The sequence below is a fragment of the Lepidothrix coronata genome, unplaced genomic scaffold (assembly GCF_001604755.1).
Source record: "Lepidothrix coronata isolate B3197 unplaced genomic scaffold, Lepidothrix_coronata-1.0 Scaffold236, whole genome shotgun sequence".
Classification (NCBI taxonomy): domain Eukaryota; kingdom Metazoa; phylum Chordata; class Aves; order Passeriformes; family Pipridae; genus Lepidothrix; species Lepidothrix coronata.
The window spans coordinates 680122-706034 of NW_016690416.1; the positions used below are offsets into that span (position 1 = coordinate 680122).

The 25913-nt window shown below is 45.2% G+C and overlaps 1 protein-coding gene across 5 annotated transcripts in view; it reads left to right on the top strand.

Moving 5' to 3' along the window:
- The window catches only part of FSTL4 (follistatin like 4), a 199749-nt gene that overhangs the window by 91557 nt on the left and 82279 nt on the right, over positions 1-25913 (top strand). For all 5 annotated transcript variants that reach the window (XM_017834624.1, XM_017834626.1, XM_017834625.1 and 2 more), the window contains 2 exons: positions 7011-7201; positions 10625-10745. In XM_017834624.1, the coding sequence (XP_017690113.1) occupies positions 7011-7201; positions 10625-10745 (312 nt within the window). The remainder of the gene's footprint in view (positions 1-7010; positions 7202-10624; positions 10746-25913) is intronic.

A 25913-nucleotide genomic window follows, 5' to 3' on the forward strand; every position in this document is an offset into this window, starting at 1 on the left:
GAAAGAGCCAGTTTTGGGTACAGGACTCATGCATAATTCACTGGGGATTTCTGTTGTGTTTACACTCACCAAGCAGTTGAGCAGTGTAGGAGTTACTCAGAGTTGTTTGCCCTGACTGCGTCGTGTTCCCTCTTCATCTGCACTCATGTTCCTGACATTGTTTCTTCCCTCTGGTTTTACAAACATTTTAAATTTTTTAGCACCAAAAAATACCAGTTAATACTCAGCAGGCAGCAAATATAAAACCAGCAATCAGAACAGCCTTGTTTGCCTCTGGTATCACCCAGCAAGCTCCCCCAGCCCAGGCATTGCTGTGTCACATCTTCCTTGTGCTGAACAGCATTTGGGAATGTCGTGTGAGTGCATCTCTGGGATGTCCTGGTGGGATGAGAGCAGTCAGCCACCGTAATCTTCTTGAAATCCGTGGCTTGGGAATGGTTTGGGCTCTCTGCAGATTGTGCAGCATCCCTTTGTAGTACCAGGGAGGGTCTGACCAGCTCTGAACTGTGGGAAGGGCACCCGCTGCTGACTGGAAGCCAAAGGTTCTTGCACATGTGGCCGTGGTCGTTTCGTTGCCCACCATGGGATGACAAAATTCCCAGGAAAGAATAAAACCTCCCAGTCCTTTAGAGGGTGAGCTGCCTTAGTGAGAGCCTTGGCATCCCACAGCTCATCAGAGAGGACAGGTAGGACAGGAGATGATCCCAGCACCTGGGGAGGTGACGTGTGGGATACGAGACTTACCGTTTGAGGTACCGGAGAAATGCGTAACAGAATTCAGTAGATGGAAATTGGAGGTAAACAAATTAAAAATAAAATATGTTTGCCCACCGAGGCTAAGTAATCATTTGAAAAATTGCTCTTAGGTGCTTAAATCAGGGCTGGAAGCCTTGCTAGGAGGTGTGCTACAGAGCAAACAAATTATGGAGCTGCTGCGGGGAAAATCTCGTTGGGTTTGGTGCAGGAGGTCAGAGTGTGCACATAATCCCTCCTGGCTTTAAAAATCTATAAATCTGTGGCACGCTGCCTAGGTGGTGATAGGCACTTGATAAATTACATTTATTGTGTGTTTTCCCCCCTGAAAGCTTCCTCCTGCCTCCCTCCCCAGGGCTGCTCCTACTCCCTCCCAGGCAGGACACAAATCTAGGACTTGCCTTTGGACTTGGCAAACCAAGTTGTAATTCTTGGGCTTCCCCAGAAAGGCTGCAAATCCATCCATCTCTTCCTGTGCATTTGGGGCTGAGGCATGTGATTCATTTAGGTTTATGCAGTTTGGAAGGTAATTGTTTGAGGTAGGAATGGAGTTCTTGTTTATAGAACTGGGAATTAATATTCTCATGCTGTAAGTTTTTAATATATTTTTAAAACTCACAGAGTAATAGATGGGTGCTTTTTCCTTGTAATAAAATGAAATATTGAAATAAATATACACTGAGGAAAGCTTTAACTCTTCCAGGTTGTAAATGTCTATTGTTTAATAGTATCCACTTCATGGCTTGTATTCCATTCCATTTCTGTGATAAATTTGGTGAGCTCCCAGTTGTTGCTAAATTGTATATGGATAGCTGATAAATGAACATCTTATTAGTTGAAACACATCCCTGGGATGAGCAAGTTAGTTGGGGGTTTTATTGTTAATTGAATTTTTTTCAGCAGAGGCAGCTGAAGGATGTTCATGAATTTGCAGGATGTTAAACATCTGCTCCTCTTAGCAGGGACTTCACCAGAATTTCACTTCACCTGCAAATTCAGATCAGGAGTAAAACAGGCACTCAGGCTTGGAGGGGTTTGGCTGGGAGTAAAGCAGGAGGGCAGGCAGAGCTGTGATGGGAACAGGATGCAATTAGCAGTGTTGCTTAATGTCTCATCAGCTTCCTCTGTGCACAGGGATGGTCTTGGGAGATGTTTGGAGGCAGCAGAAGCTCCAGTGTTGTTATCAGGTGTTACAGGAGCATTGAGGGGGTACCTGCAGTGACATTGCTGAGCCTGGAGGTTTATTGGAGGCTTTCTCTGGATTAGCAGAAGTTAAATGGTTGATATAATGAAGTTTTACAGATTAAGATCTGGGTTAGTTTTTGCTCATCCTAAATGAGTTTGCTCTGGCCTAGTGTAGCATCACAGAATCATTAAGGTTGGAAAAGACCTCCAAGATCATCAAGTCCAGCCTTTGACTGAACACCCCCATGCCTACAACACCATCTGGTGAAGTGCCACATCCACTTGTTTTTTGGACACTTCCAGGGGTGGTGACTCCACCCCTTCCCTGTCAGCCTGTTCCAGTGCTCAGCTGCTCTTCCAGTGAAGAATTTTTTCCTGATATCCAACCTGTGGCACTTCCAGCCTGTAAAAGTCAGAGCTGGGAAGGTTCAAAGCTCGCAGATGTCTTTAAATTGCAAGAAATGTGTGAATCCCACAAAGGTTTCTCCATGTTCTCCTCTCCCTTTCTGCAGCTGTAATTGCTCAGAGGAGGCTGTTCATGCAGATTGGTGAGAAAAGCAGGTATTTTCCTCTCCTTTCCAACCACGTAGGAAAACTAGGAGGGAAGTCCATCCAACCTCTGCAGAAATAAGCGATTAAAGGAAGAGGGAGATAGATAGAGACAGATAAAAAACGTGCATGGGGGAATGGGGATTTGCAAGGAGACCCCTGAAGAACTGAAGTCATCTTTAATTTTCCTGTCCCCATGTAAACCTGCTCTGTGGAGTCAGAGAGGCCACAAGGCAGCAGAGCAGTGGGGTAAAGAGTTCACATAATGTCTCACTCAGGTTCAGCAGGCTGATGCCTTGGGACCACTCTTCCTCTGTTCAGGCATGCCAGCACTTTCATTTTGGATGCAGGAAAATGGGCTGGTGCTGATGAGCAGTTTTGCTGTAAATGGCACAAGAATTAAGGAGCCACACTCAGAAATAAATTTGTATCCAGTAGCATTTTAGTTTAGTCATTTTCTGATGCTTCTCACAATGCCAGATAAACCCTGAATGAAGCACAGAAAAGGCTGGGCTGTTTGAAAACAGAACTTTTCTCCAATCTCTTTAATTTTGTCTAGAAATGTTATTTTCTTAACCTCATCTTTATTGCCCTATGGATACAGATAGAAAACAAAGTTTAGTGTTCTCTCATCTCCTGCTCTAAATTTCTTCCTGGAGCTTGAAAACTGCCCTAGGAACAGCTGAAAATAGAGCCAGCACTGGCTGAGAGGAACTGTCAGATAAAATGACACCCCCAATGCCTCCTGCCTGAGAAATGACACTCTCCAACCTGCTCCAAACTGCTCTTTATTACCACATTTGGTGGTGCTCAGGGGTTGCTTGAAAATTAGTGCCACTGGAGCTCCCCTTTGGTGGTGAGTTATTTGTGCTGGGTTGTTGTTATCATCCCCTGTGGTGACAGGGACATGTCCTGCCGTGGGGGGGTGGGTTTTGGGCAGGTGATGGAGGGATCCAGGGAGCCAAAGGGGGTGGCAGCCCTGCATGGGATGCCTGGTTGTTGTGTCCCATGTCACCTGCAGTGATAGCTGAGCCTGGCTCGGGGTTGGGATCAGCAGCAGGGCTGCAGATTCTCCCAGGATCACAGGGTGTGCTGAGTTGGAAGGGCTGGAGGGCATGTGGGCTGCAGTGGGTACCTGTGGCACCCAGGGGAACCTCCCCCAGAGCTTTTGAAGGGTCCCAAGCAGTTTGAATCCCCTTGTGTGGATGGACAGTCACACACTCCTGTCCCCAGCCTGGGTGCTCGTGGCTGCACAGCTTCCCTCATGGATTTCGGGGAGAGCTGCAGGTGCCCCTCGTGCAGCCCACAGAGTTGTGGGGTAGAACAGCTCAGGAACCAGTGGGGCTCAGATCCTCTACAGGCCTGTGTGTGTGTTCAGGCTCCCAGCTCCTGTCAGGACAGTGCAAACCAAGGTCTCTGAGATTGGTGCTTTGTAGGTGTTATCAGATCATTTTTGATATTTAAAGAAGTACTGACATTTCTAGTAATCATTGCATTGTAAGGCACCTTGTACAGGAATATTTCACTGGGAAATGAGTTTTCCCATCAAAGCAAGCTCTGCACTTGCTCAGTTTATTTTTATTTTGTAACCTGCATTCCTTTGAAGGACACTTTCATCCTCAGCCTTGCTGTTCCTCTCTTATCTGCTTCTGGCTTGAGGATTGCTCAGGGATCCCACTGTAAAAACCTGCAGCAATTCCCAGAAACCAGGAGTAAAATTTTTAAAGAGGGCAATTATTGAGGGAGCTGGATTAATGATCTGTCATTGCAATTTAGCCACATTCACCACTGACCTTTCACAGGGAGGATGCTCTTGATAAATGTAGTTCATTACTGAGTTCTGACATGAAAACAGAATGGCATTCTGTGTTTCTTGGCAGGCTGATCAATATTTTATCTGCCAAAGCATGCAGAAGTGCTAAACAGGATGAATAACATCTCTGCTGCAAAACAGAGCAAGAAACAGCATTGGTGGAAGTGAGCAGAGCATGGAAATGTGACACTTATTGGCCACACTTTAGCAATCAGACCTTCATATGCTGCATTTTTCTTTTACTTTCCTTCTGTCTGATTGTTTTTCTTTGCCTGTCTGGTTGGTTTTGTTTGTTTGTTTTTAATTTGGACAGTGCCAGGCTTCGTTGGTTTTGCAAGTGCTGCAAACTTTCAAAAAAGGGCCTTGTTTCTGTGGAGATCTTCCCCAGCATGGAGAGGGAAATCCTGGATTCCTTTGGCCAGGGTTCTTGCAGTGTGATTCCTCACTTTTGGCTCCTTCCTACATCAGACAAGCTGCAGGTTTTGGGGCTTGAGGATGGAGAGCCGCTGGAGGCTGCTGCTAGAGGATGTATTTAATTTCTAAAATTTAAGTAAAAATTGTCAGAAATCCCTGTCTGTTGAGCATGGAAAGTGTAGTGAAGTTTGATCCAAAGAGCACTTAGAGCTGTACCTTATGGGAGGGTTGTTTGAAGGCCACCAGCATTTTCCTCTGAGGGCTCTAAATCAGCTGTAGGGGTGTCCCTCCCAGGGACAGGCTGAGTTACCCCAGCAGTGGGATGGGAACAAAGGCTGGTGCTCACTAATGGAAACCACAAAGCAGAAACAGAAGTGGAAGCAAACTAAATAGATTTCCCTATCTTCATTAGCCTTAGATACATCTCTGGGGTTAAGATTTGACTGAAAATAAAACTCCAGCTCAGCGAAAAATATCATTGCAGTAGCTAAAACAGTATTTACAACAGAATTGCAGGAGTGCTTGATCACACTGGATACAGCAATCAGTTTGTCTCTTAAATAAGCTGGTGATTGAATGAAAGAAATTTTCTCATGCTGCCTTCACAAACCATCAAATGACATGACTGGGGGGAAAAGAAGGCAAGAATAATAAACACAACTAATAGTAACTGAATAGCCTTATTTTTACTGTAAAATGAGACTGATCCCATGTGGGATCGAGTGCTCTGTGGAGGTTGCTTAGAAGGAGGGAATAATTTATCTGCTGCTAAATATCTCTGAGCAGTGAGAAACTCCAAACTAGAAGGGTCTGAGTTCAGGGTGGGAAATAAGTCTTGTCTTGCAGTTCTTGCTCGAGGAGCAGGAGGGCACTGACCTGAGTGGGAGCACATGTCCAGCCTCTGTGTCCTCTCTCACCTTCTCAAGTCATGGTGCTTTTGAAGTCGTGAGCACAAAATATGAAGGGTGAAAAAAAAACCTTGACAGGAGATGGGTTTGCTATCAGAGAAATGCCTCCCACCTGGAATTTTAATTGGGTTTTGGTTGGAGTGGGACCAAGAGGTCCAAAATGTTGCAGCTCAGCAAGAAAAGGACAGGATCATTAGTTGTCAGTGTGCCAGAGTTTTCTGTTATTTTTCAGAGGAATAATGTTTGGAAGTCTTTGGGGAGCTGATCTACAAGGGTATTGTCCCTGAGGTGAGACCAGGTTCTCTTAGATTAAATGCAACAGGATCGGTGATGGATTTAAAATAAAAGTTTGTTTTAAAACTGACATTACACAGAATAAGGCTATTTACTTTATAGAGAAATTACACTGTGGAGGTGAGGGCATCCGAGGGGAAAGGCTGGATGTGTTGGTGCTGTTGGTGGGAGGTGGTTGATGCCCACAGAGTGTGGGACAGCTGGAGCCTGAGGGTGCTCCAGGGTCTGCTGCAAGGCACCAGCCCCTGTGCTCTGCACTAAAGCAAACAGATTTGCACAGAGAGATAGCTGCCATTCCTCCTCCTGCCAAGCTCTGCCACACAGGAGATGAGCAGAAAGGGGTCATGAACCCCTGTACCACTTGGGGCACGTGGATGTGTTTCCTCAGGGAGGGTGTGTTAAATCAGAGCACATTCCCTGGAGAAGGGCTGGATGGCACAGAGGGAGCTGTCAGGGTCACAAAGGCTCAGGCTGGTTGCTCCAGCCGAGCTGGTGTCACTTCAGGGACAGTGGCTTGGGGGCTTTTCCCTGATAATAACCTGTTTCCCTGGTCGGGGCTGAGGGAAGCATTTCTATCAGCCTGCAGCAGGGTGATGAGCACAGCCACCAGTGATGCCACAGCCCTGCACTGCTCACTGTCCTCCCCTGGGCTGCCTGTGAGGATTCCTTAAGATCAGCCCCATGTTTGGCACAGGGTGACACTCAGAGGTACCATTTATGTTTGTGGAACTTTCTGAACATCAGCTTCCCTATGTTCATTTTTTACCTCCCAGTCACAGGACAGAGGAATTTATTCATTCAGGAAAATGCAGAGCCAATTTAATGTGTGTGGGGATTACAGAGCTGAGCGTGGAAGTCTGTAACTGAAGCCCTGTAATCTGGAAGGTAACATGCTGGAGAGCAACCCTGACAGCAGGATTTAGAGAAACTGCCAGTTATTACTCAGTGTTAACGACTCCAGGAGCTCCTCAAGTGCAGGGCTGAGTGGGGCTGTGCATGCAGACATAAGTGCCTGATTTTGCCCTTCAGGAGCTCAGTCCTTTGCAAAGCTCAAGGTCAATGCACGTGGTCAGTGGTGCTGTGTTGTCTTGCAGGGGACCCCTGTACCATGGCAGACTACAGCAGGCTCAAGAGCATCCTGCTGGACCTGCAGGCCCGTCGGCAGAGCCCCCCCAGCAGCCTGGCCAAGGACAGAGTGGCCCAGAAGCGCTTCTTGATCGAAGACCTGTTCAAGCACTTGGATCTAAACAGTGATGGGCATCTCAGCAGCTCCGAGCTGGCTCAGGTGGGTTTGTTGTTCAGTGGAAGTGGAATTATGGAGTGTGAGTGGAATGCAATGCAGCATTTGTCAGGGTCGTTTGTCCCTGTCCAGCAGGTAGAGCAGGAAAATCCAACCCAGCCAGTGAGTCTCTCTCTGCATCTCCTGGGAGTCAGTGTTGTCTCAAACATTTGAAGCTCCTCTTCAAACACAAAACATGGCAGTCTTCCAGCCCCATCCATGCTCCTGAAAACAGATACTAATCCTTGCTGCTACCTGTCATCTTCTGAAGTATTTCCAGTAGCCGGCTGGAGGAGAATTAATTTGGATTTTTTAGGTGCATGTAAGTAAGGCAGAAATCTCTTAGTTCTTTCTACCTCCCTTCTGGACTGTGCATTAGCAGGTAGTAATGTGACAGCAAAGTTGGAACGGTTTTCAACATGGTTATTGTCCCAGAATCCCTGGGCAGATGCTGAAATGTTGATTAGCAGAACTCGATAGAAAAGATGAGAGCTTGAAAAAAACTGTTATTTCTAATTACGGGCAGGCTGTGCTGCTGGAATTCATCTCATTGGTCAAGTGAACCAAACAGGCAGCCCAGGCACTCCATCCAGGTGCTCTGTGTCCTCAGCTTGCTCTTCGCACGTGCAGACCTGGGAAAACAGTCCTGTAAAATGTCTTTTCCATTTATTATGTCATCCATTAGAGGAATTAGAAGCAAATGCCTTTTAAGAGCCTTTTGGAAGCCAGTCCCTGCCTGGGACCCGTTCCAGTTTCCAAAGCTGGCCCTTCATAGAGTCAGAATGGTTTGGGCTGGAAGGGACCTTAAAGCTCATGTTGTTCCAACACCTCCCACCAGCCCAGGGTGCTCAGAGTGAGTTCAGCCCTTGCTCTTCAGGAGTGTCTCATCCCTGCTCTCCCTTCCCAGGGCACACCAAGCACAATGCAGGCATGAGCCTGCTCCTCCCTGAGCTCCCTCCTCTCTGGGACAGTTTACATTTTAATCCTCAGGCTGTTGACATGATGCTCAATCCCTTCCACACAATTCAGAGTGTCACTGTAAATTCCCTTAGATCTCAGGGCTGTGAATATATACAATAAGGCCATGATTTTTTCATAAAGACATGGTAGGTATAATAAAACACTTTCATCTGAATTCAAAGCCAGCTTTTGAATAGTAGCCTCTAAGTGTCTGTTCTGCTCTCCAATTTTTTTGCCCCTTTTTACACAAAACTTATTTTGTTGGTATATTAAAACTCAACTTGCATGGAAATAAAGGCTTGGAGCCTGCAAGGCATTGCATTGGGAAGAATCAATGACCTGCACTGCAAAGGATTCAGTGTTGGAAGGTCTGCCTCGAAGTGCTTTGTTTGCAGATGTGCTCGGAGCCCACGTCTCTCTCAAGAGCAAGCACAGACCTTGGCTGCTGTGATTTCAGTTCTTTTCTCATTGTTATCAAAATCCATCAATGTGCCTGAACATCTGGAGCCCACTTCAGTTGGATGGAGCAGAATGAAGTTCAGCCCCAGCCAGGAGCCCTCTCACCTCACGTCCTCCACACGGGCTGGCCACCAGCATGGCTGGGCTGGCAGAGGGATCACCCCTCAAGAGATGAAATAATGCCCATTAATGCAGAATTTAGATAAGCCAGGAATGGTTTTAATCCTGAGCTGAGTGGCACCAGCCTTGGGCCCCTTGGTGGGAGTGTGGCTGAGTCCTGGCCAGGCTGGGGACAGTCTGTGGGGCAGCTCTGGGCTCTCCCCACTATTCACAGTTTATGTGTAACATGTCAGTTCTTCATTTTCCTCTTCAACAAGGTGATTTTCATGTGCTCTTATAGGACCAGTTTATCCAGCCAGGTTTCAAGGCACTTTTTTTTTAGGTAATGAGCAATTTTCAGTTATGCAGGTTACAGTCTAAGCAGGGCTTTTCTTGCCTCGTTAGGTAGATTTGTGATTGATTTGCATTAGCTCCTTAATTTGAAGCTCTTTGCAACTTTACAATTCCCCCAGAGACGAGAATTTCATTGCCTATGGGCAGAGCAAGCTGAGCTGAACGTGGTGCAGTGGGATCTGAACGTGGTGCAGTGGGATCTTGTTCTCTCTGCCTGCTGGATGAGCTGGTGCTGTGCATTTGCTGTGTTTTATGTAAAAGAAAAATAGTCTCTTGAGCACTGTAACCTTGTCTGCAAGGAAAAAAAATCGAGGCAGGTAACGTGCACTGCTGCAGAAAAAAGGAATTTTTAAGACCTGAAGGTGGATCTTTAGGAGGCTCCTTGCAGAGGGATTCACCCCAGAGGAGGAACTGGAAGCAGAGTCTCTCCAGGGATGATGGTCCTGCAGCACTGCAGCACCCACTGCTTTGTTCTCCACAACAGAATTGCTTTGAGCAAAAAAAGTGGCAGCAGATGGTCCATCCCCCTCTATTTAGAGCTGTTTTGCCTGGCTGCTGGCAGACCCTATCCAATAGTATCCCTCTGGACCTAGCAGTGAAATTCCCCTGTAGTTTTGCAACCATGGATATACAGGGCTATTAACAATGGGGGTAACTGGGTTGTTATTTTTATTTAAATCTTTAATGTATTTTAAAGTTAGATTCATAAGTCTGCTAAATGTGTTGCAGCTGAAGTGTTTTGCACTTGTTTTTTTTTTTCTTTCCTGACATGAAATCAAAAGGACAAGTAAAAACTTGTCAATCCTATGAAAAGTTAATCAATTTTCAATACAAACACAGACAAAGGAAAATTTCCATCCTTACAACATTGATCTTGGAAGTTATGGTTGATCTCACTTGTATTGAATATTTTTACTTGCTAGGTGAAGGGTCATTTTTTTAGCATTATTACTTTAAATTGCTTCAATATAATGGGCCAAGACTAGAATAGTAAATAAAAGAGTCCCTGGGCTACAGCAAAAAGCCTTCCTGGCTGGAAGATGCATCATTTCAGCAGTTTCCTTCATGTTCTACAATAAATTCAGGGGACCCAAATGAAAGGTTGAGGATACAAAAGAAACAAGCTGTTGGGGGCTGGAAAAGCACATTAATGTTGAGTACACCATCCACTCTTCCCCATCCTAGTCCCAAAAGCAGGGAATACAATTTTGTCCTTCCTCACAGAGGAGAAAGGAAAAGCAGACCTTCCTTCTTCCCTGCTGAATATTTATTTTTCAGTACATTTGTGAAGTGAAAATGCATTTCTGTGTTGCTGCTGCTGCTGCTAAAGGAAGAGTCTCACCCTCACCAGTCCACGCTTCATGAAGTGCTGCAGGAATATGAACATCAGTTGTATCTTGATACAAAGCAAATATATAATGATGGATGTGATATATCTGTAGATAGATAGACAGAGATAGAGATATATTTCCCCAGAGGTTATTTAATGGAAAATCTGCTGGGTGAGCCAGGCCAGCAATCCATGACATGTGAGATTCCCTGTTGTCTTTGCCACAGCTGATGAAGAAGGAGGACCTGGCAGGTGATTTGTTGGGCTGTACCCTGGAGGACCTTCTGCGCTTTGACGACTACAACAGCGACGGGCGCCTGACCCTGCAGGAGCTCTACACGGCCTTCCGTGAGTGCCTCCGCCTCTCCCGGGGCTTGGAAGCGTGGGAATACCTGGGAGGGCACTGCTGCCTGGTGGCTTTTTGTCTTAAATGCCATGAGAATACTCTGGGAGGCTTGTTTTCCTTGCCTGTGCTCCGAAGGACGAGCGCGGAGCAGGAGGCTGGCGCGAGTGCGGCGGGTTCGTTGTTCTCTCCTGTGTTTTGGTGTGGTTCTTGTTGAAGGCAGTGGAGAGGTTTTGGTGGACTGGCCAGCTCTGTAGAGCTGAGTGTGTGGTTTGAGTAACCCTGAGGAAACCAGGTTGCTGTGGTGATACGAGTCGGTTTGCTGTGGGGAAGGTGTTTTAGGGAATATTCCTCCTGGGAATGATGTTTTCTGCATGTTGTTTCTGTGTTAGTAAGTATGTTACACTGGGCAATCTCGGTTCATATCTCAGCACTCTTTGCCAGGATCTGTGGGTCACAGAGCTACTTAAAAATGTGATAAAATAAGTACCTGCGTTAGCCCATTTCTCTTCATAACTTTATGTTCGTGCTTTAAGTTAAGCATTTGTTGAAGTCCTTCCCTGGAAAAGGCCCCACATTGTCTCCTTCAAAGTTTTATTGGTGCCGGTTCCTTTGGGATACTAAAAAAGAAAGGCAGAAAATGTGCAGCTTTATTCAATAATCAGGATGGGGAGCTACAGTGGTTAACACATTGTGGTTAAAATGAAAGCAGCATTCAAGCATTGAACCTGTTGAGTGCAGGGAAAGGGCCAATAACAAGCTGGTTATGTCTTAATCTGGATTCCTTTCTAAGGAGAGTAATGTCACCTTGGATCTGTTTGAATCACATGTGCTTTTAGTTCCACACAGCACACTCAAACCAGCAGGCATACAGTAAACATAAAATCTCATATATTAAGAGGCCATAAAGTGAATTAACCCAAGCTATAAAGGCTTGACATGCACTTATTTGGGAGCATATTTGGATCAATGGGTTCTCAAAGTCACAGCAACTCAAACCTAAATTCCAGGAGGTATTTCTATGAGGTTTTGGTTCAGTGAATTTTAAGTAGGCAGTGAAAATAAGACAAGTACAAAATACGAACCAGTGAATAGAGATAGTATTGATAAACTGCAAAACTATTGTAACAAAACCCAAGGTGTAACAATGACTGTCTGTCAAAGGGATTTTGTATCTGAAGAGAATTGTTCACCATCTGAAGCTGAAAAGCAGACTGCCTTCTCCATTTTCAGTTTTCCCAGAATCTTGGCTTTTATCAAGAGCAGATAATGCCTCATCAGCTTTTAATTTAAACCCAAATTTCATTGCTTGCAGCTTTCCAAATTGTGGCGACTCTGGAAGCAAACTTACTCCCTGGTCAAAGTGTGTTTTTTCCCCTTTATGTTATTAAACGATGCAGGAAAAAAAAATCTCCAAAGCACTTCAAACATTTTAAACACACACTTTGATTTACGAAAATTTTGTTTATTAAATCCCTGCTTTGTTCTGAGCCAGGCTCTGGCTTGCAGCAGTTGAAAGGTGCAGCATACTGCACATTTCTCCTGTTTTTTTTGCCCTTTAGAGCGATCCTTTTGTCGCTTGAAGTTCACCCAAGCCAGGCGTCGTGGCGGGCTGGCAGCAGGCTCTGGGGGTGGCTGCTCAGCAAGCTGAGTAACACAATTACCAGAATTCAGTGGCTTCAGAAAGTCTCAATCTAATTTATCCTCTCAAAAACTCCGTCGCATCTGTCTCGGTGCCCCGCGCGCCGGTGGAGTGTCGCAGCGTTGGAAGGGTTCGAGGATGACCTTGGTGATGCGAAGAGCTGCCCAATTTGTCATTCTTGTGCTGCTTTAGAAGCTGCATTTCATTCCAGAGGGTCTCATGGCCTTGCTGTACCTCACAGAGCCACAAAACAGGCTCTTTCTCTCACTCCATGGGTGTCTCTTGCCTTCCCTTGACCCATCCTCTCTGTAAGACCCAGAGGGCATTTTTGGTCCCCATCGTGTTGATTGCCTGTAAATGAATGAAAAGTGCATGATGAGAGAAAATCCAGTGTTTTACCTTTTCTGAAATCTGGTTTCACCCTTGCAAGCACTACATCTAATAGGTGCTATTTTAATCATCATTTCTAATCATGCTGATCATTTTCATGCACATTTTAAAGCACAGTTTTGGATTATGGACAGAAATAGTGGCCTTCCTACTAAAGCTATCATCTTTCTTCTGATTTTCTGAGAGTTCTTTTGTTCCTTAATCCCAAGAATAGAACTGTTGGGAGTTTTCTTGCCTCTATGAGGATGACTAGAAATATCTATTAACACAGGATTAAAGTGTCACTCTTCAAATTGCCTTAATCATACATGAGTAATGTATGAGACACATGAAACACTCTCCTGGCAGCACTGGTGAGAACCACTTGTAGGTGCCTTCTGATTTCTCACTAATAGATTTTTATTAGCTAAGGACTCTAATTAAAAAATAATTTTTAATATGATGATCTGGAGGTTTTCACATGCCAGCAGCAAATATATTTGTCTGTTGTGTTTTCTCTGTCACAAAGATTCAGTGAATGAGTAAGAAATGAAAGACTTGGTTGTCACAAGAGCTAAAGCAGAACATGCATCTAATTAATCAGCACAGAGAGAGTCTGGTGAGTTGGCAGGCACAACACCAGGCTGAGTCGTGCTTTAGGAGTGTCAGATGAGTGGTTTTTGGATGGAACTTCTGGAGCTGTGTCTGGCTGGAGGTCACTGGAATTAGCCATGTCATTGCTGGCATTCCTGTTGTCTTCCCTAATGGGCAAGTGGCAGGTTGGCAGACGTGAAAAGCCCAGCTGAAGGGGAAAAAAAATCAGTGTAATCTTCTGGATCTGTATCATCATCAGTGTGGACAGGTCAATTTGTGAGACAAATATGTCAGAGAGAGGGGAAACATGCGTTCCATCAAAATGCCTTTATCTTGTCAGCACTGTTTAGCTAATAAGGAGTTATTAAGCCAATAATAAAACACCCTTAAATTCTAGCTTATGACCCATTAGAATGCTCTCCTGATTCATATCTGGACCAGAACAACCCACAAAGGAAGTTTGAAAGAAAAATACTGAATTGTTATATTGTCCAGACATTATTTCCCACGGTCTTATGCATAAAAGTTCCATGCAGACAGAAAATTTCTATTTCTCTAAGATGAGAGTCATGTCATGTATGGATATATTGTTATCTAGAGAACACAAATATTGTTTAGCTGGGACATATTTCTTGCAGGACTGAATGCAGAAGAGGCTGCAGGATGAATGGGCTCTTCTTTTAAACTTCCTCTTCACGCTTTAAAATGAGTTTTCTTTCCTCCCTGCTTTTGTTTTAGGTCAGAACTTTCTCTTTTTTTTTTACTTCTCCTTAATATTTACCAAAAAAGCACAAGGAGGAAATGTGAAAATGAGACATAAATACTTGCAGCAAGAGGTCAGGGCAATGCTGGATAACAGCCAGGGAGGGCAGATGGTGCCAGCCCAGTGCCCTGGGGCTTTCCCAGCATGGCCACTGGGGACTGGGAGACCAGAGAGAAGAATTTGAATGAACTGGGTGAAAAAATGAATTGGGAGCCTGGGCTGGGCACGAGTGTCAGGTTAATCACTGCCAGTGCAGAGAAGCAGCACTGGACTGGCTCCAGATTTACTGCAGTGACCCTAAAATCTCTGGGAGCTGTATTCCCCACAGCCACAGGGTGTGGAGCAGGCAGCCATCCATCCCCACCCCTCCAGCCATCCTCCAGGGGCTCATTAGAATTGTGGAGTATAAAACAGGTCTGGGTTTGAGTTGGGCATATTTCTGATTCACTGGAAACTACTTTAGAGCAGAGCTTTGTCATCATCCCAAAGTGGTGGGGGATTGGTGCTGGCTGGGGAAAAACAAAACTCTACATTGAGAAAAAGGGAATGAAACCTAAAAAGGGACTTGTTGGGTCAGGGGGGAGAGGGAGATGTGTGAGGAAGCTTTCAGCTTGTTCTTGACAGACATCTCAGGATATCCAACTCACGATATTGTACAGTCTCATCCTAAACAAGGTGGTAATGATAAAAAAATACTCTTTGAGGAAAACAACCACCCATATTTGCTGTCTGTGTGTGTACACATGTATGTGTGCACTCCATGTACGTGTTGTGAGCCAGCTTTTCCAGCAGCAGTTGCCTCTGTCAAACCCACACTCAGGTGAAGAGTTAACTCACACATTCTTGAAGGCACAGCACGTGGGGTCGGGTGTTTGTTGCCATTCTCTCCCAGCTGGATTGGTCAAGCCCAGATAATTATGTTGGACAAGTATATTGTGAGATGAAATGTTTTGCTGGCAGTGTTTTCCTAAGCAATGTAGCAGCAGCAGTTATCTGCAGGATCGACTCATAGCCCCGAAATATTGACAGCCCCTGCCCCATGCTCTGCCTCTCCCGCTGTAATCTCCCTGCCAGGCGATTTTTCTTTCATGTTGCTGCAGATATTGGTACAAACTTGGAAATAATTCATTAGCTTACCAGCATTGATTGCCTCTCCTGTGAGCAATGTGATATCCCAACTTCAAACACGGCCGAGCGAGCGGGGGAGCACCGGCCCCTGCTTTTGGTTGGAGGCAGTGAGAGAGGAGAGCTGAGCTGCTGGGCAAGAAATGAGCCTTCCTTCAGCTGGCCAGAGCAGCCCCTTCCTGACTGCCTTGAGGAATGCTGTGCTACTGAGGATGAAGCAATTTATGAGGCATTTTTAATTTATTTATTATTGTTTTTATTACCGTCATCGTTATTATTAGTGTATTTATTAACGCTGATTTAACAGTGCAATCCTACAGCAGGAAAAAAACCCCCAAAAGATGAAAAAAATTGGGGGAAAAAGGAGAAATTGAAAACTATTCAGCTTGATTTCTGCAGCAAGTGCCAGCTGAACAGGGATGACGGGAAATCCCAACAAGATCCGAGTTGCTCCAGCAGCATTTTGTTCCCGGCATTCCCACAGCTGAGCCATGACCCCGTGCTGGGTTTTTAGGCATTTTAGGACAGAGCTGGCCGTGCTGAGCAGCAAGATGGCTTGAGCACTAGGAATGGTCCTGCTGCACCTGGAGCCGTAATTCTTGGCTGGTAGGATGTCTCAGCTGGGGGCATCTCAGTGAGTTCACCTTAGTGGGCAGGTATTTTTTGAACGTGGAAAATTTTCTTGCTTGGATTTTCTTTTTTTTTGTGTTTTTGTTTTTTTTTTCCCCTCCCTTGGTATCAAAGAAACACATTCTGCAAAGAAATAAGTTGATTTCTTTTTCTCTCTTTTTTAAAGCTCTTCTCGTTGTGAAAAAACTTCTGGGCTTCAAGTCTAAAATGTATCTCAGGGCTCCAGCAAAGTGCACTGCATTGTTTGCAGTTCCACAAAACAATGTCAGAGTCAGGTTTGTTGTGTGTTCTCAACTGTTTTGCTGCATTTTGAACAAAGTGAAAGGTATTTCCTCAGAGAGGGGGGAAAAAACAAAACCAAACCAGAATTAATTTGTAGCAAGAAAGACAAATTTAATGTGAGCAAAAATGCTTCAAAAACTAAAATATGGGACACCTTCCACCAGCCCAGGTTGCTCCAAGCCCCGTCCAACCCAGCCTTGGACACTCCCAGGGATGGGGCAGCCACAGCTTCTCTGGGCAACCTGTGCCAGGGCCTCCCCACCCTCACAGGGAAGAATTTCTTCCTAATATATTATCTAAACCAAATATCTCTCAGTTTAAAGCCATTTCCCCCTTGTTCATATCTCTCATTTCCAAAGATACCATCTGCAAAATGTCAACAGGCTTAATGTGGAATGTTGAATAAGAGAAAGTGATTTTAATTACAAGTCGTTATTGGAAATCTATTGTCTACAAATTGCAAAGAAAACTCACTGGAAGACAATGTACTGGTGATCTTAAACTGCTTTTCAGGGTGCATTGATTTGTTAATCTCGGTTTTAAATGCAAGACGTTGCCATGTGGAGCAGTGCTTCAGAGGCGATGTAGTACAAACCATATCAAATGTCTACACACAGTCTGGCAGGAGCAGAATATTTAAATATTTATAAAGTGCCTATGAGTGACTCACTGGTGCATAAAACCAGGCAAATACCATTTCTTAAAAAATTATTTGATCCGTGCCGGCGGCGTTCGCTGAGGTGATTCCACGTGCACAAATCAGAGTGTTTTGGGTTACTCGCAGACACAAAATTATGTCAGTGAAGAGCAAATACAGATATTGGTGAAATCACAGAGTGGCTGACAGTCCTGGCCATCCCTGCTGAGTGCCCATCCCTGGAGGGGTTTAACAATCCTGTGGATGTGGCACTTGGGGACACGGTCCAGGGGTGGCCTTGGCAGTGCTGGGGGAATGGGTGAATTTAATGATTTCAGGGGGTTTTATCACCTGTGTGTCTGTGTGCACCTTCAGATCATGGAGTTAAGGGTCTAAAAAACTTCCATTTTCTGTGAGCTGGGAATGAAGAATTGCAGGTGTTCCTCTGGCTTCCTTATGCTCTTGCAAAACCAGAGACCATTTCTGAAGGGAAATTGGACCAGCACTTTCTATGTTGTATTTCTTTTTATTATTTTAGTCATATTCAGTCTCTGAAGAATTTTTGAAGCAAGTGCAGCATTGGTGTGAAGCAAAAATGTCTTATCACTAAAAATGGGGAAAATCATAGTTAAAATAGTTAAAATGCCTAAGAGTTCACATGAAGTCAAAGGTTCATGTCTCATCCTGGGCAAGCTTTCCTAGAGCTTGTGTTATTAGATACAGCCCAGAACATTTTAGCTGCTGTTTTCCTCTTGTTTCTGGTTTTCTTTCCCTGTTTTCCAAGTGTGGAATTTCTAGTGTGATACTTTCCTTTTGAACCTGCCTTCATGTGGGGAGAGCTGCTTTGGGGGGTCTCCCTGCCCTTTCAGGCATCTCATGGTTGCTTTGAATTGCTTCTCCATCGACTTGTTCTTCATTTTCTCTTCAACTGGTTGAGCAGATTCATCATCTTTAAGGCCAAAAGCATTCCTTAAGGTATTAAAAAAACAATTTTCTAGTGCAGGCTCAGTCCCACCAGAGCTGGTGCAAAGGGTGAAACCTCGCATGTTACCCTTCCCCTCTGATATTCCCATTCCTCACCATCCAGGCAGGGATCATGCTGGTCCTTGGCTGCTGTCGTGTGTTTTGTCACTCACTGACCCTTTTCCCAGGATTAGTGACCTCATCTGCTTTTCATGTCATAGTTCTGCCCTGCGTTCCTTGTTCCTGGCTGTGTGGTCACTGTTTTATGTATAATTGTGTATGTGGTCACGTTAAAATAGTTTATTCTGCACAGGTGCAGGTGACTGGCCAAAAGCTCAGCACATCAGTCCTGCCTTCCATGGTATTCCAAGTGTCAGCTGGGATTTCTGTGTTTATTCCAGCTCTTAGTGGAGGTGTTGAACAGATTTGGGCTTTGGATGACTCTGGAAACAGCCCCATTGGAGTGGATCAGCCAGTGCTTAGTTGATTTAGGATGTACTTTATTGACACTGTACAGCCCTACAGAGCTGCAGTGCTAATTTTGCAATCAGAATGCCAGAGCAGCCATCAGAAAATTACCAAGTACTGTACATATCCCCAGTGCAGTGATACAATTTATGGAGAGCCACAGCTGAGATGTTTTTATTTCATGTTCTTCACAGGAGAAAATCTCCTTGACAAATCCAGGATGCCCAGATAGAAACTTAAAATAAAAAAAAAAAATAGCAGTGGGAGATTGAATAAGCTGAACTCAAAGGTTGGTTCTACTTTAATACTTCCAAAAAAGAATAAAAAAAAAAAAAGGTGCCAGCCTATAGAGAAAAGTAAAAAGCTTTGGAGATGCTTCAGTGGCATCAGGATATGAGATGAAATTCAGCTGTTGCCAATGTCTGTCTTTAGCACCACCATAAAAAGCTCGCTCTCGAGTTTCTTGATGATCAAAACTTCAGAAGGAATATCAAGAGCCTTCGACAGACATAAATAACGGGGAGCTCAGCCCTGCTGGGCCTCCTGAGCTCCATCAGCTTTTCTGTCTGTGCTGGATAAAGTTCGGTGCAGAATTTTGGTTTCTCTTCCTGCAAACCAGGAGGTACAGGCACCACTGAACTGGGGCTTTGTGCCACACTTGGGTCCTGTAGCCTTCCCCACAGCCCAGGCATTGAATATTCACAGTCCCATTCAATGTATTGATATTTCTGGCATGTTACCAGAAACATGTTTAGAGAAGTAACTTGTGACTATGATATAACAAAAAAAGAAGTGTGAGAAGTATGTGTATCTTCTTAATTTGTCCTTCTGTTTATTAGACAGTCCTGAATAATTAGTTAGTAAAGATTGTGGGTCCTCCTGGACACTGAAGCACTTCAACAGTGTCCTGCTGAAACCCAGCCTTGCTTTGCAGCACAGCCCCAAAAACTGCTGGGGTGTGATGGAGTGCAGAGGGGGTAGAACAGGGAATGGGAATGGCTGAGATTTCACAGCAAAGCACCAAAAAGTGAGCGGGGTGAGAAGAGAGAATGAGAATATCCTCACCCTGGGGTTTCCTAGGGTCTATATACACCTTTTAAGTATGAAATTAAATGAGAGAATTGGGAGCCTGGAAGACCAGGGTAACATTTCAAACTCCCTTTCAGCCTGTATTTTGACATGAACTGTGTTTCACAGGGTTGTCCCACATCCTGATTTCTTGTGGTATCAGGGCAGGGCTCTGGTCTGATGGAGTGGCTGCTGGAATTGCTTTCAGGAACAGACTGATTCTGAAGTTTCTTCTGAAAGCTGCTGCCCAGACAGACTCTTCCTGTGGTTTTGTTCTCCTGTCTGGCTCGGTGACCTGGTTTTCCATGTCATTTGTGCTTCATTTTAATTGTGGGGAAAATTCAGCTTTCCCCAGTGTTTGGAGCTACCACAAGTGGAGTCATCCATCCCACTGCCTTTGCTGAAGCTGCACGTGCAGCCTGGGTTGCTGTCCTGCTGCCCACACATAGGAGCAAACAAAACCCCAAATTAGCTCAACCCTGGTCTGTGAAGACCCAAGAGGCATGGCCAGTCCTGGCCCTGTATGGCCAAGTTCAGGCAGTGTCGCTGCACTGTTTGTTTTTCATAGAATCATAGAATCATTAAAGTTGGAAAAGACCTCCAATATCATCAGGTGTAACCTTTATAGCAATACGTGCAAATATTTAATATACATATATGGATATTTAATGTCAGGTCTCACAGCTATTATTTGATAGCTCTTACAGGTAGATTTTCTGCACAAATGTCTCCCTTTTGCATTTTTCTCACCCTCAAAAGGCTGTTGATCTCAGGAACCCACTGCTGGTGGGGGGGAAATAACATTATTTGTGCCAGGAGAATTCCGGAGCTGTGTACAGAGCCCTTGGCAACCTGGTGAGAGGAAATGTGCTCTGCTGCTGCTGCTCCAGGCTAAATATTGTTGTTGGTATCTAACCTGCCCCTTAGCACAGCCCTCCTGAATGCTCATAACAAAGCTGGGAGTTGGAGGAAAGGCATTTGCTGTGTTTGTGTGGTGAAACAATGACCTGCTGGGTCACCTGCCACTCAGCATCTTCCCAAAATCCTGCTGGTTTACATGCCCAGGGCAGGGTTCCTCTGGACCATGACTGTTGTGGGGGTGAGTCCACATGTGAAGTTACAGTTTCCTGCAGTTCACAGCAATGAACTTAAAAATGAACCAGGCTGGCAGGATGGGAATCTCATTTCTTTATTATTCTTAGAATGCTGATGTTCTTCCCTTTAACCTGCTGGTTCTGCAGCGAGAAGTTTGGTTGCCTGTTGAGGACACCTTGGCTGGGGTGGGAGGCACAGACCTCCCATCCTGCACATCTTCCTGCTGCAGGGCAACCCAGATTCATCAACAGACTAAACCAGCTGGAACCAAAACTCCTTTTTCTGCCCTAAAAACCCAAACAGGAGCTTGTCAGTAGCTGGCATCTGTAGCATCTGTAGCTGATATGCAAGCATCACTAGATGGGGTTTATGTTCCTGTAGGACCTGCAGGCAAAGTTCTTTCAGAAGGAGTGATAGCATCTGGTTGCATTTGGTCATTACTGATAGCAGAGGCTGTTGCCTTCAATCTCTTCTCTTCAGGGGACTGCTGTTTATTGTAGCAACAAAAAGAGCTCTGTGCCAGATTCTCCTGCAGTAAACAGCATAAAAGTCTGCCCATCCTAAATTCCTGTAGCACTCTGGTAGCCACCAAACTCATCTCCAGCCTTTAGACCAGCCCATATGGTAATTTACAGGCTTAGGAAGGTATGAAATGCACGTGTTCTGGCTGTTTTAGCACATCTCCACTTATTGCAATACTAATTATTATTGGATTTTTTCACCATTCATATATATTCAGTGCATGTGTGTCCTGAGGTAGACTGGCTTGGAGTCTGCTCAGAGCTGTAATGCATCTTCTGGCAGGTCTAATAGAGTTGTGTGCTTTTAATGCAATTTGCTAACCAATCATCTGCTAAAATATGAGATGTATATGAGGCTAAATTTGTTACAGAACTGCTATTATCCTCCTTATTTTGTTTTAAGATGTATTTTTATGAACCCATTCGCTCCAAGATGCATTCATGGAAAGACTCCAATATGTTAATGGGTATTTATTGAATACCTCAGTGTAAAGGGATGAACAGGCACTGTGGGTTGTAATTAATGCATTGCCATCCCGTGGCTGTGGCTGAGTGGGAGATGGGAGCAGTTTGGAGTGGGCAGAGCGTGCGTTCATCTCGCAGTGCTCCGGGGACACCCGCCGAGGCAAAGAGCTCTCACAAAGAATGGAAATGCATTTGCTTTGCCAGCCAGGGGTTTTTTGGCAATAGCAAAACATCCTGACATGGCAGAAATACAGAGTGTGGGCACTGGAGGGGCTGCTGATGGTGGAACTCCTCCGGAGAGCAGCACATCCCTCCGGCAGCATCCACGGAGGAGAGGGATGCTCAGGACATAAAAGAGCAAACTTGGCTGCTGCCATCCAGGTGAGCACAGCTGGGGTCTCCTCCCTGTCTCCCCTTCCACCTTTCCCATATCCTGCACCCTCACTGACTTGAACTCAGTGAAAGCAAGTGCACTGACGGGGGGATTTGATTCAGAAAAGAGGGTTTTTAACTTTCTCAAACACGGTGAGAGTAACCCAGTGACTGCTGCGATGCATTAGCACAGGTGGCCTCTGAGCAGAATGCATTAAACAAATTATATGAACTGCAAATGATGTGCTTTGTATTCCAGCACATAAACAGGGCTTCAGCAAACACGTAAGCCAACAGCAAAGAGCTGCTTTTCAGTTTTCACTTTTCAAGCCCCGCAGTGAGGCACTAATACAATTATGTCAAAAGTCTGTTGAGCAGATAGAAGTAATGAACTGTTGGATTCCTGCTCTGCGAGAGCTCTTTAACAGCAGACATTGGGGAATAAAAGATTTCCCCTGCACCAGACATCATGTGTCCAAGAGCTTTGCAAGTGAAAAAAAAAAGAGTGGCAGGTTACTGCATCCTTCTGGCTCTTGGGAGTGGCTCAGCAGCTCCGAGCCATCATTGATCAGCTCCCTTTTTGTTAAACATTAGGCAAGGGAAGACCTGGCAGGTGTAATTTCCTTTAAGGGCAAAGCAAGAGGGAAGGGAAAAAGAAAGCTGGGGACTTGGTACCACATAGTACTGAGCCATCTCCCTGTGCAGTCACTCAGAGGTGCAGATCTTCCACCAGGCTTCGCGAGCGCCCCACGAAACGAAAACTGCTTCAATAAGTGTCAGTTGATCCACTAATTTCCTATAATGAAAGGAACTTTAAAGGAATCAACAGGGCCAGTGGCAAAGCAGTTTCATTACGGGTCTCATGTCAGCCCCCTGGATAATTTACTCTCAGGATTAGATACAGGGTGCTCACAGAAGAGGCTGAAATACCTTCTGCAGCAGTTCTACCACTTGTGGGGATGTTTGACTTCCTGTGGTTATTATTGCTGTAGTTATTAGTTTTTGTGGATGATGCCCCATAGGAATTGGGTTGAGAGGCCCAGCTCATTTCAAATTCCAGCATCAGAAGCTGTCAGATAAGGGCCATTTGAAGCTGTTTGAAATAACAGATGTGTTTCAGTGTGGTGGAGGTGATGGGAGCTGGGCTCTGGAAGTGGATGCTGTGGTTGTTGTAACACCTGTATGGAGAGAGTAGGAGTGCTGTCTGAGCCTCACTGCTTATCTTGCAATTGTCTTGTGAAGAATTACCTCATAATCAGTCAGAGTAACCAAGATGATTTTGCTGTGCTGAAGTTTTATTTAATTAGTCTCCTGGGTGGTTTTGCTGTCAGAGCCCTGGGTTGCACAGGGCTGTGCTGCTGCTCCAGCTGACCTGCCCTGTGCCCAGTCTCCAGCAAACCCAGCAGTGCATGACTTTGAAGTGTGTTATTTCTTGTAAATCTGTTGCCTCTTGTATAAGGTTTGTGTTTGAAATACAAATTCTGCACGCTGAGAGTCTTTGCCTATTCCAGTTTTAAGCTGGTGTAACAGGTTGCCCAGAGAAGCTGTGGCTGCCCCGTCCCTGGAAGTGTTCCAGGCCAGGTTGGAGCAACCTGGGCTAGTGGAAGGTGTCCCTGCCATGGCAGGGGGTTGGAATTGGGAGATCTTTAAGGTCCCTTTGAATCCACAACCATTCTGTGGTCCTGTGATTCTGTGACCTCTGGCAATGTAATTCCCTTCACATATTGCCTGCCACTTTAATAATTTTTAAAAAGCTCATTTACTTGTAAGCAGAATTGCTCCTGTGTCACAACTCACCGGTCCATAAATATTTGCAGTCTCAAAGGGCTGAGAAACCTCCTTTCGACCCATTTCTCTGCCCACTCCATAAAATCAACAAGGCATCTATCACCAGGAAATAAATAAATAAACAAACCAGTAACGGCCCTGCAGGGAAAACAGCACAAGGAGGAACAGGGGCTGCCAGTTTATATTTTTTTCCCTCCCTCCCTCCCTCCCTTCAGCAGGCTGATGAAGGGCAGTAGCAGAGAACCCACCTGACATTCCATCCCATGCCCCACCTGGCTGGTTTCCTGTGCCCCCCTCACCACTGCCCATGGCCCCCAGCACCTCCACCCCCACACTGCACATGCCTGGCTTCTTCTTCTCAATTACCCTATTTTTTCCACACCTGCCTCTTCTGCTCAAATGGAAATAAAGGGAAAGGTTTTCAAATTAAGGCACGAGAGGAACATCAGCAATTCCCATTCTGGCAAATTAAGGGATTTCTAAGCCTCCTTCCTCACATAACTCGTGAAAAGATTGACTGTGGGTGTCCAGGAGATGTTTTGAAGACTTTTTTTGATGCTCAGAAATTATTCTGGGTCAATAGCAGGTGGGTCTCAGCTGTCAGGGGCTGTAGCATCTCTCTTCAACTCATGGACACGGAAAAGCTGGAAAAGTCAAGGGGAACTTTTGTGTCTTATCTCACCGATCTCTTTATTACCACAGTAAGAAAGAAACCATTTTTTTACATTTAAATCCTTCTACGTACATCTGTTGCAGGACTTGCCATGTGCCCTTCCCCCTCTGGTCGTGAGCAGTCCCCAGTGTCCCTGTGCTCTCCAGCACAGAAAGAAAGGCATTGGTGCTACACATGAAAAGGTTACACACTTATTCACTCCTGTGCTCCAAACTTCTTAGACATGTCCACGTGAGCCTTAGATGTGGAAATAATGTGGGATTCTGTCCAAGTGAATTCAGTGTTGCAAACTGTGCTGTTTTCTAAGAAGGGATTCTGATGGGAGACCTCCAGGCTCCAGGGTATGGGCAGCATCTCCCTGCTGGGCTAATCCCTCAGGAGTTCCTTTCCTCTGAATTTGGGGGGCAGTGCATCAAGAACTATGCCCAGATTTCACAGGATGTAATTTGCTTACAGCTGCTCGTCACGGTGGTGGCAACCACATGGAAATGCCCCTGCCAACATCCAGGGTCTTTCTGGTCAGAGCATTGATTTGTGTGAGCTGGAGCGGTGGGAATGGTGTTTTCTGGCAGGAATATGTGTCCTCTACAAGGTGAAGGAGAGAATAATTCATATATTAGAGAACACGTTCAGGATTTTGTATGCTTGAGCACTGGTACAGTGTCAACATCACAATCTCGTCAGATCACAGGGGTTTAGTTAAATCAAAATGATGGGAAATTTCCTTGGACTTTACCCATCACCTGAAGAAATTGGTTGGAGTCTGAGTTTGTAGAGCAAACACATCAAAATGAATTTTAAGAACTTCTGGAAGTAACAAGACCTACATGGGTAACTTCCTTACAATTTCTGTTGTTAAGATTTAATTTCTAAACTTGCAGACTATGACTGGGAATCTCTTATTACACTACCCAAGAAATCTCTTGATCTTCATCTCTTTGTGAATACTTTTTCAAGATTTGTTTTATTCAGTGCAGCAAAGGGACTGACCACCTCTCTGTCACAGCTCCTCACCCAAGGTTTGCATTTCCACGGAGCCCAAGGCTTTGGGACTTTAAAAGGTGACTGTAATGCTGAGGAGTGATTTACAAAGTGGGTAAAGGATCATGGTCTGGATTTTTAAAAGCCATGTGGTTGCTGTAGGTGGTTTCTCTCAAAGCCTCCCTTTCCCCAGATACAGAAAGAAACCACAGGACAGAGGTGCCATGAATTTAAATACCATAATTTCCTTGAGATACATAAACACAACCTAATTGTGATCATAACCTACTTGTGATCATTAAGTTACAGGACACTGGACCATGAAGGGTATTTTTTCCAAGAGAAGATATTGTTCACTTTCACAGAGGAGAATAAGCCATTCCCCACGTTGTTGGAAATGCAGCAGCTCTGATGCTGGGGGGGGTACAGATGAGGTTTGTTACCATCTTCCTGAGCGTGCAGGAAAATTAGGAGTGTTTGGTCCTGGATAGTGGACACCAGGAGCTAGGACACATCTCTGATTGGGAGCACTGAGGAGGACACAGCACCAGAAGGAGAGGACAGGAGCCAGGGACAGGGTTGGAGTGGAGAGAGGAGGGGTGGCCACGTGCAGAGAGATGTGGCCAAAGAGGCAGGTCCTGTTTTCATTCCTAACCCAGACTGCTGGAGCAGAGCTGTGGCTCACTGCTGAGCACCCCTGCACTGCATCCTGCTGCCATCTGAGGAGTTGCCTGGTT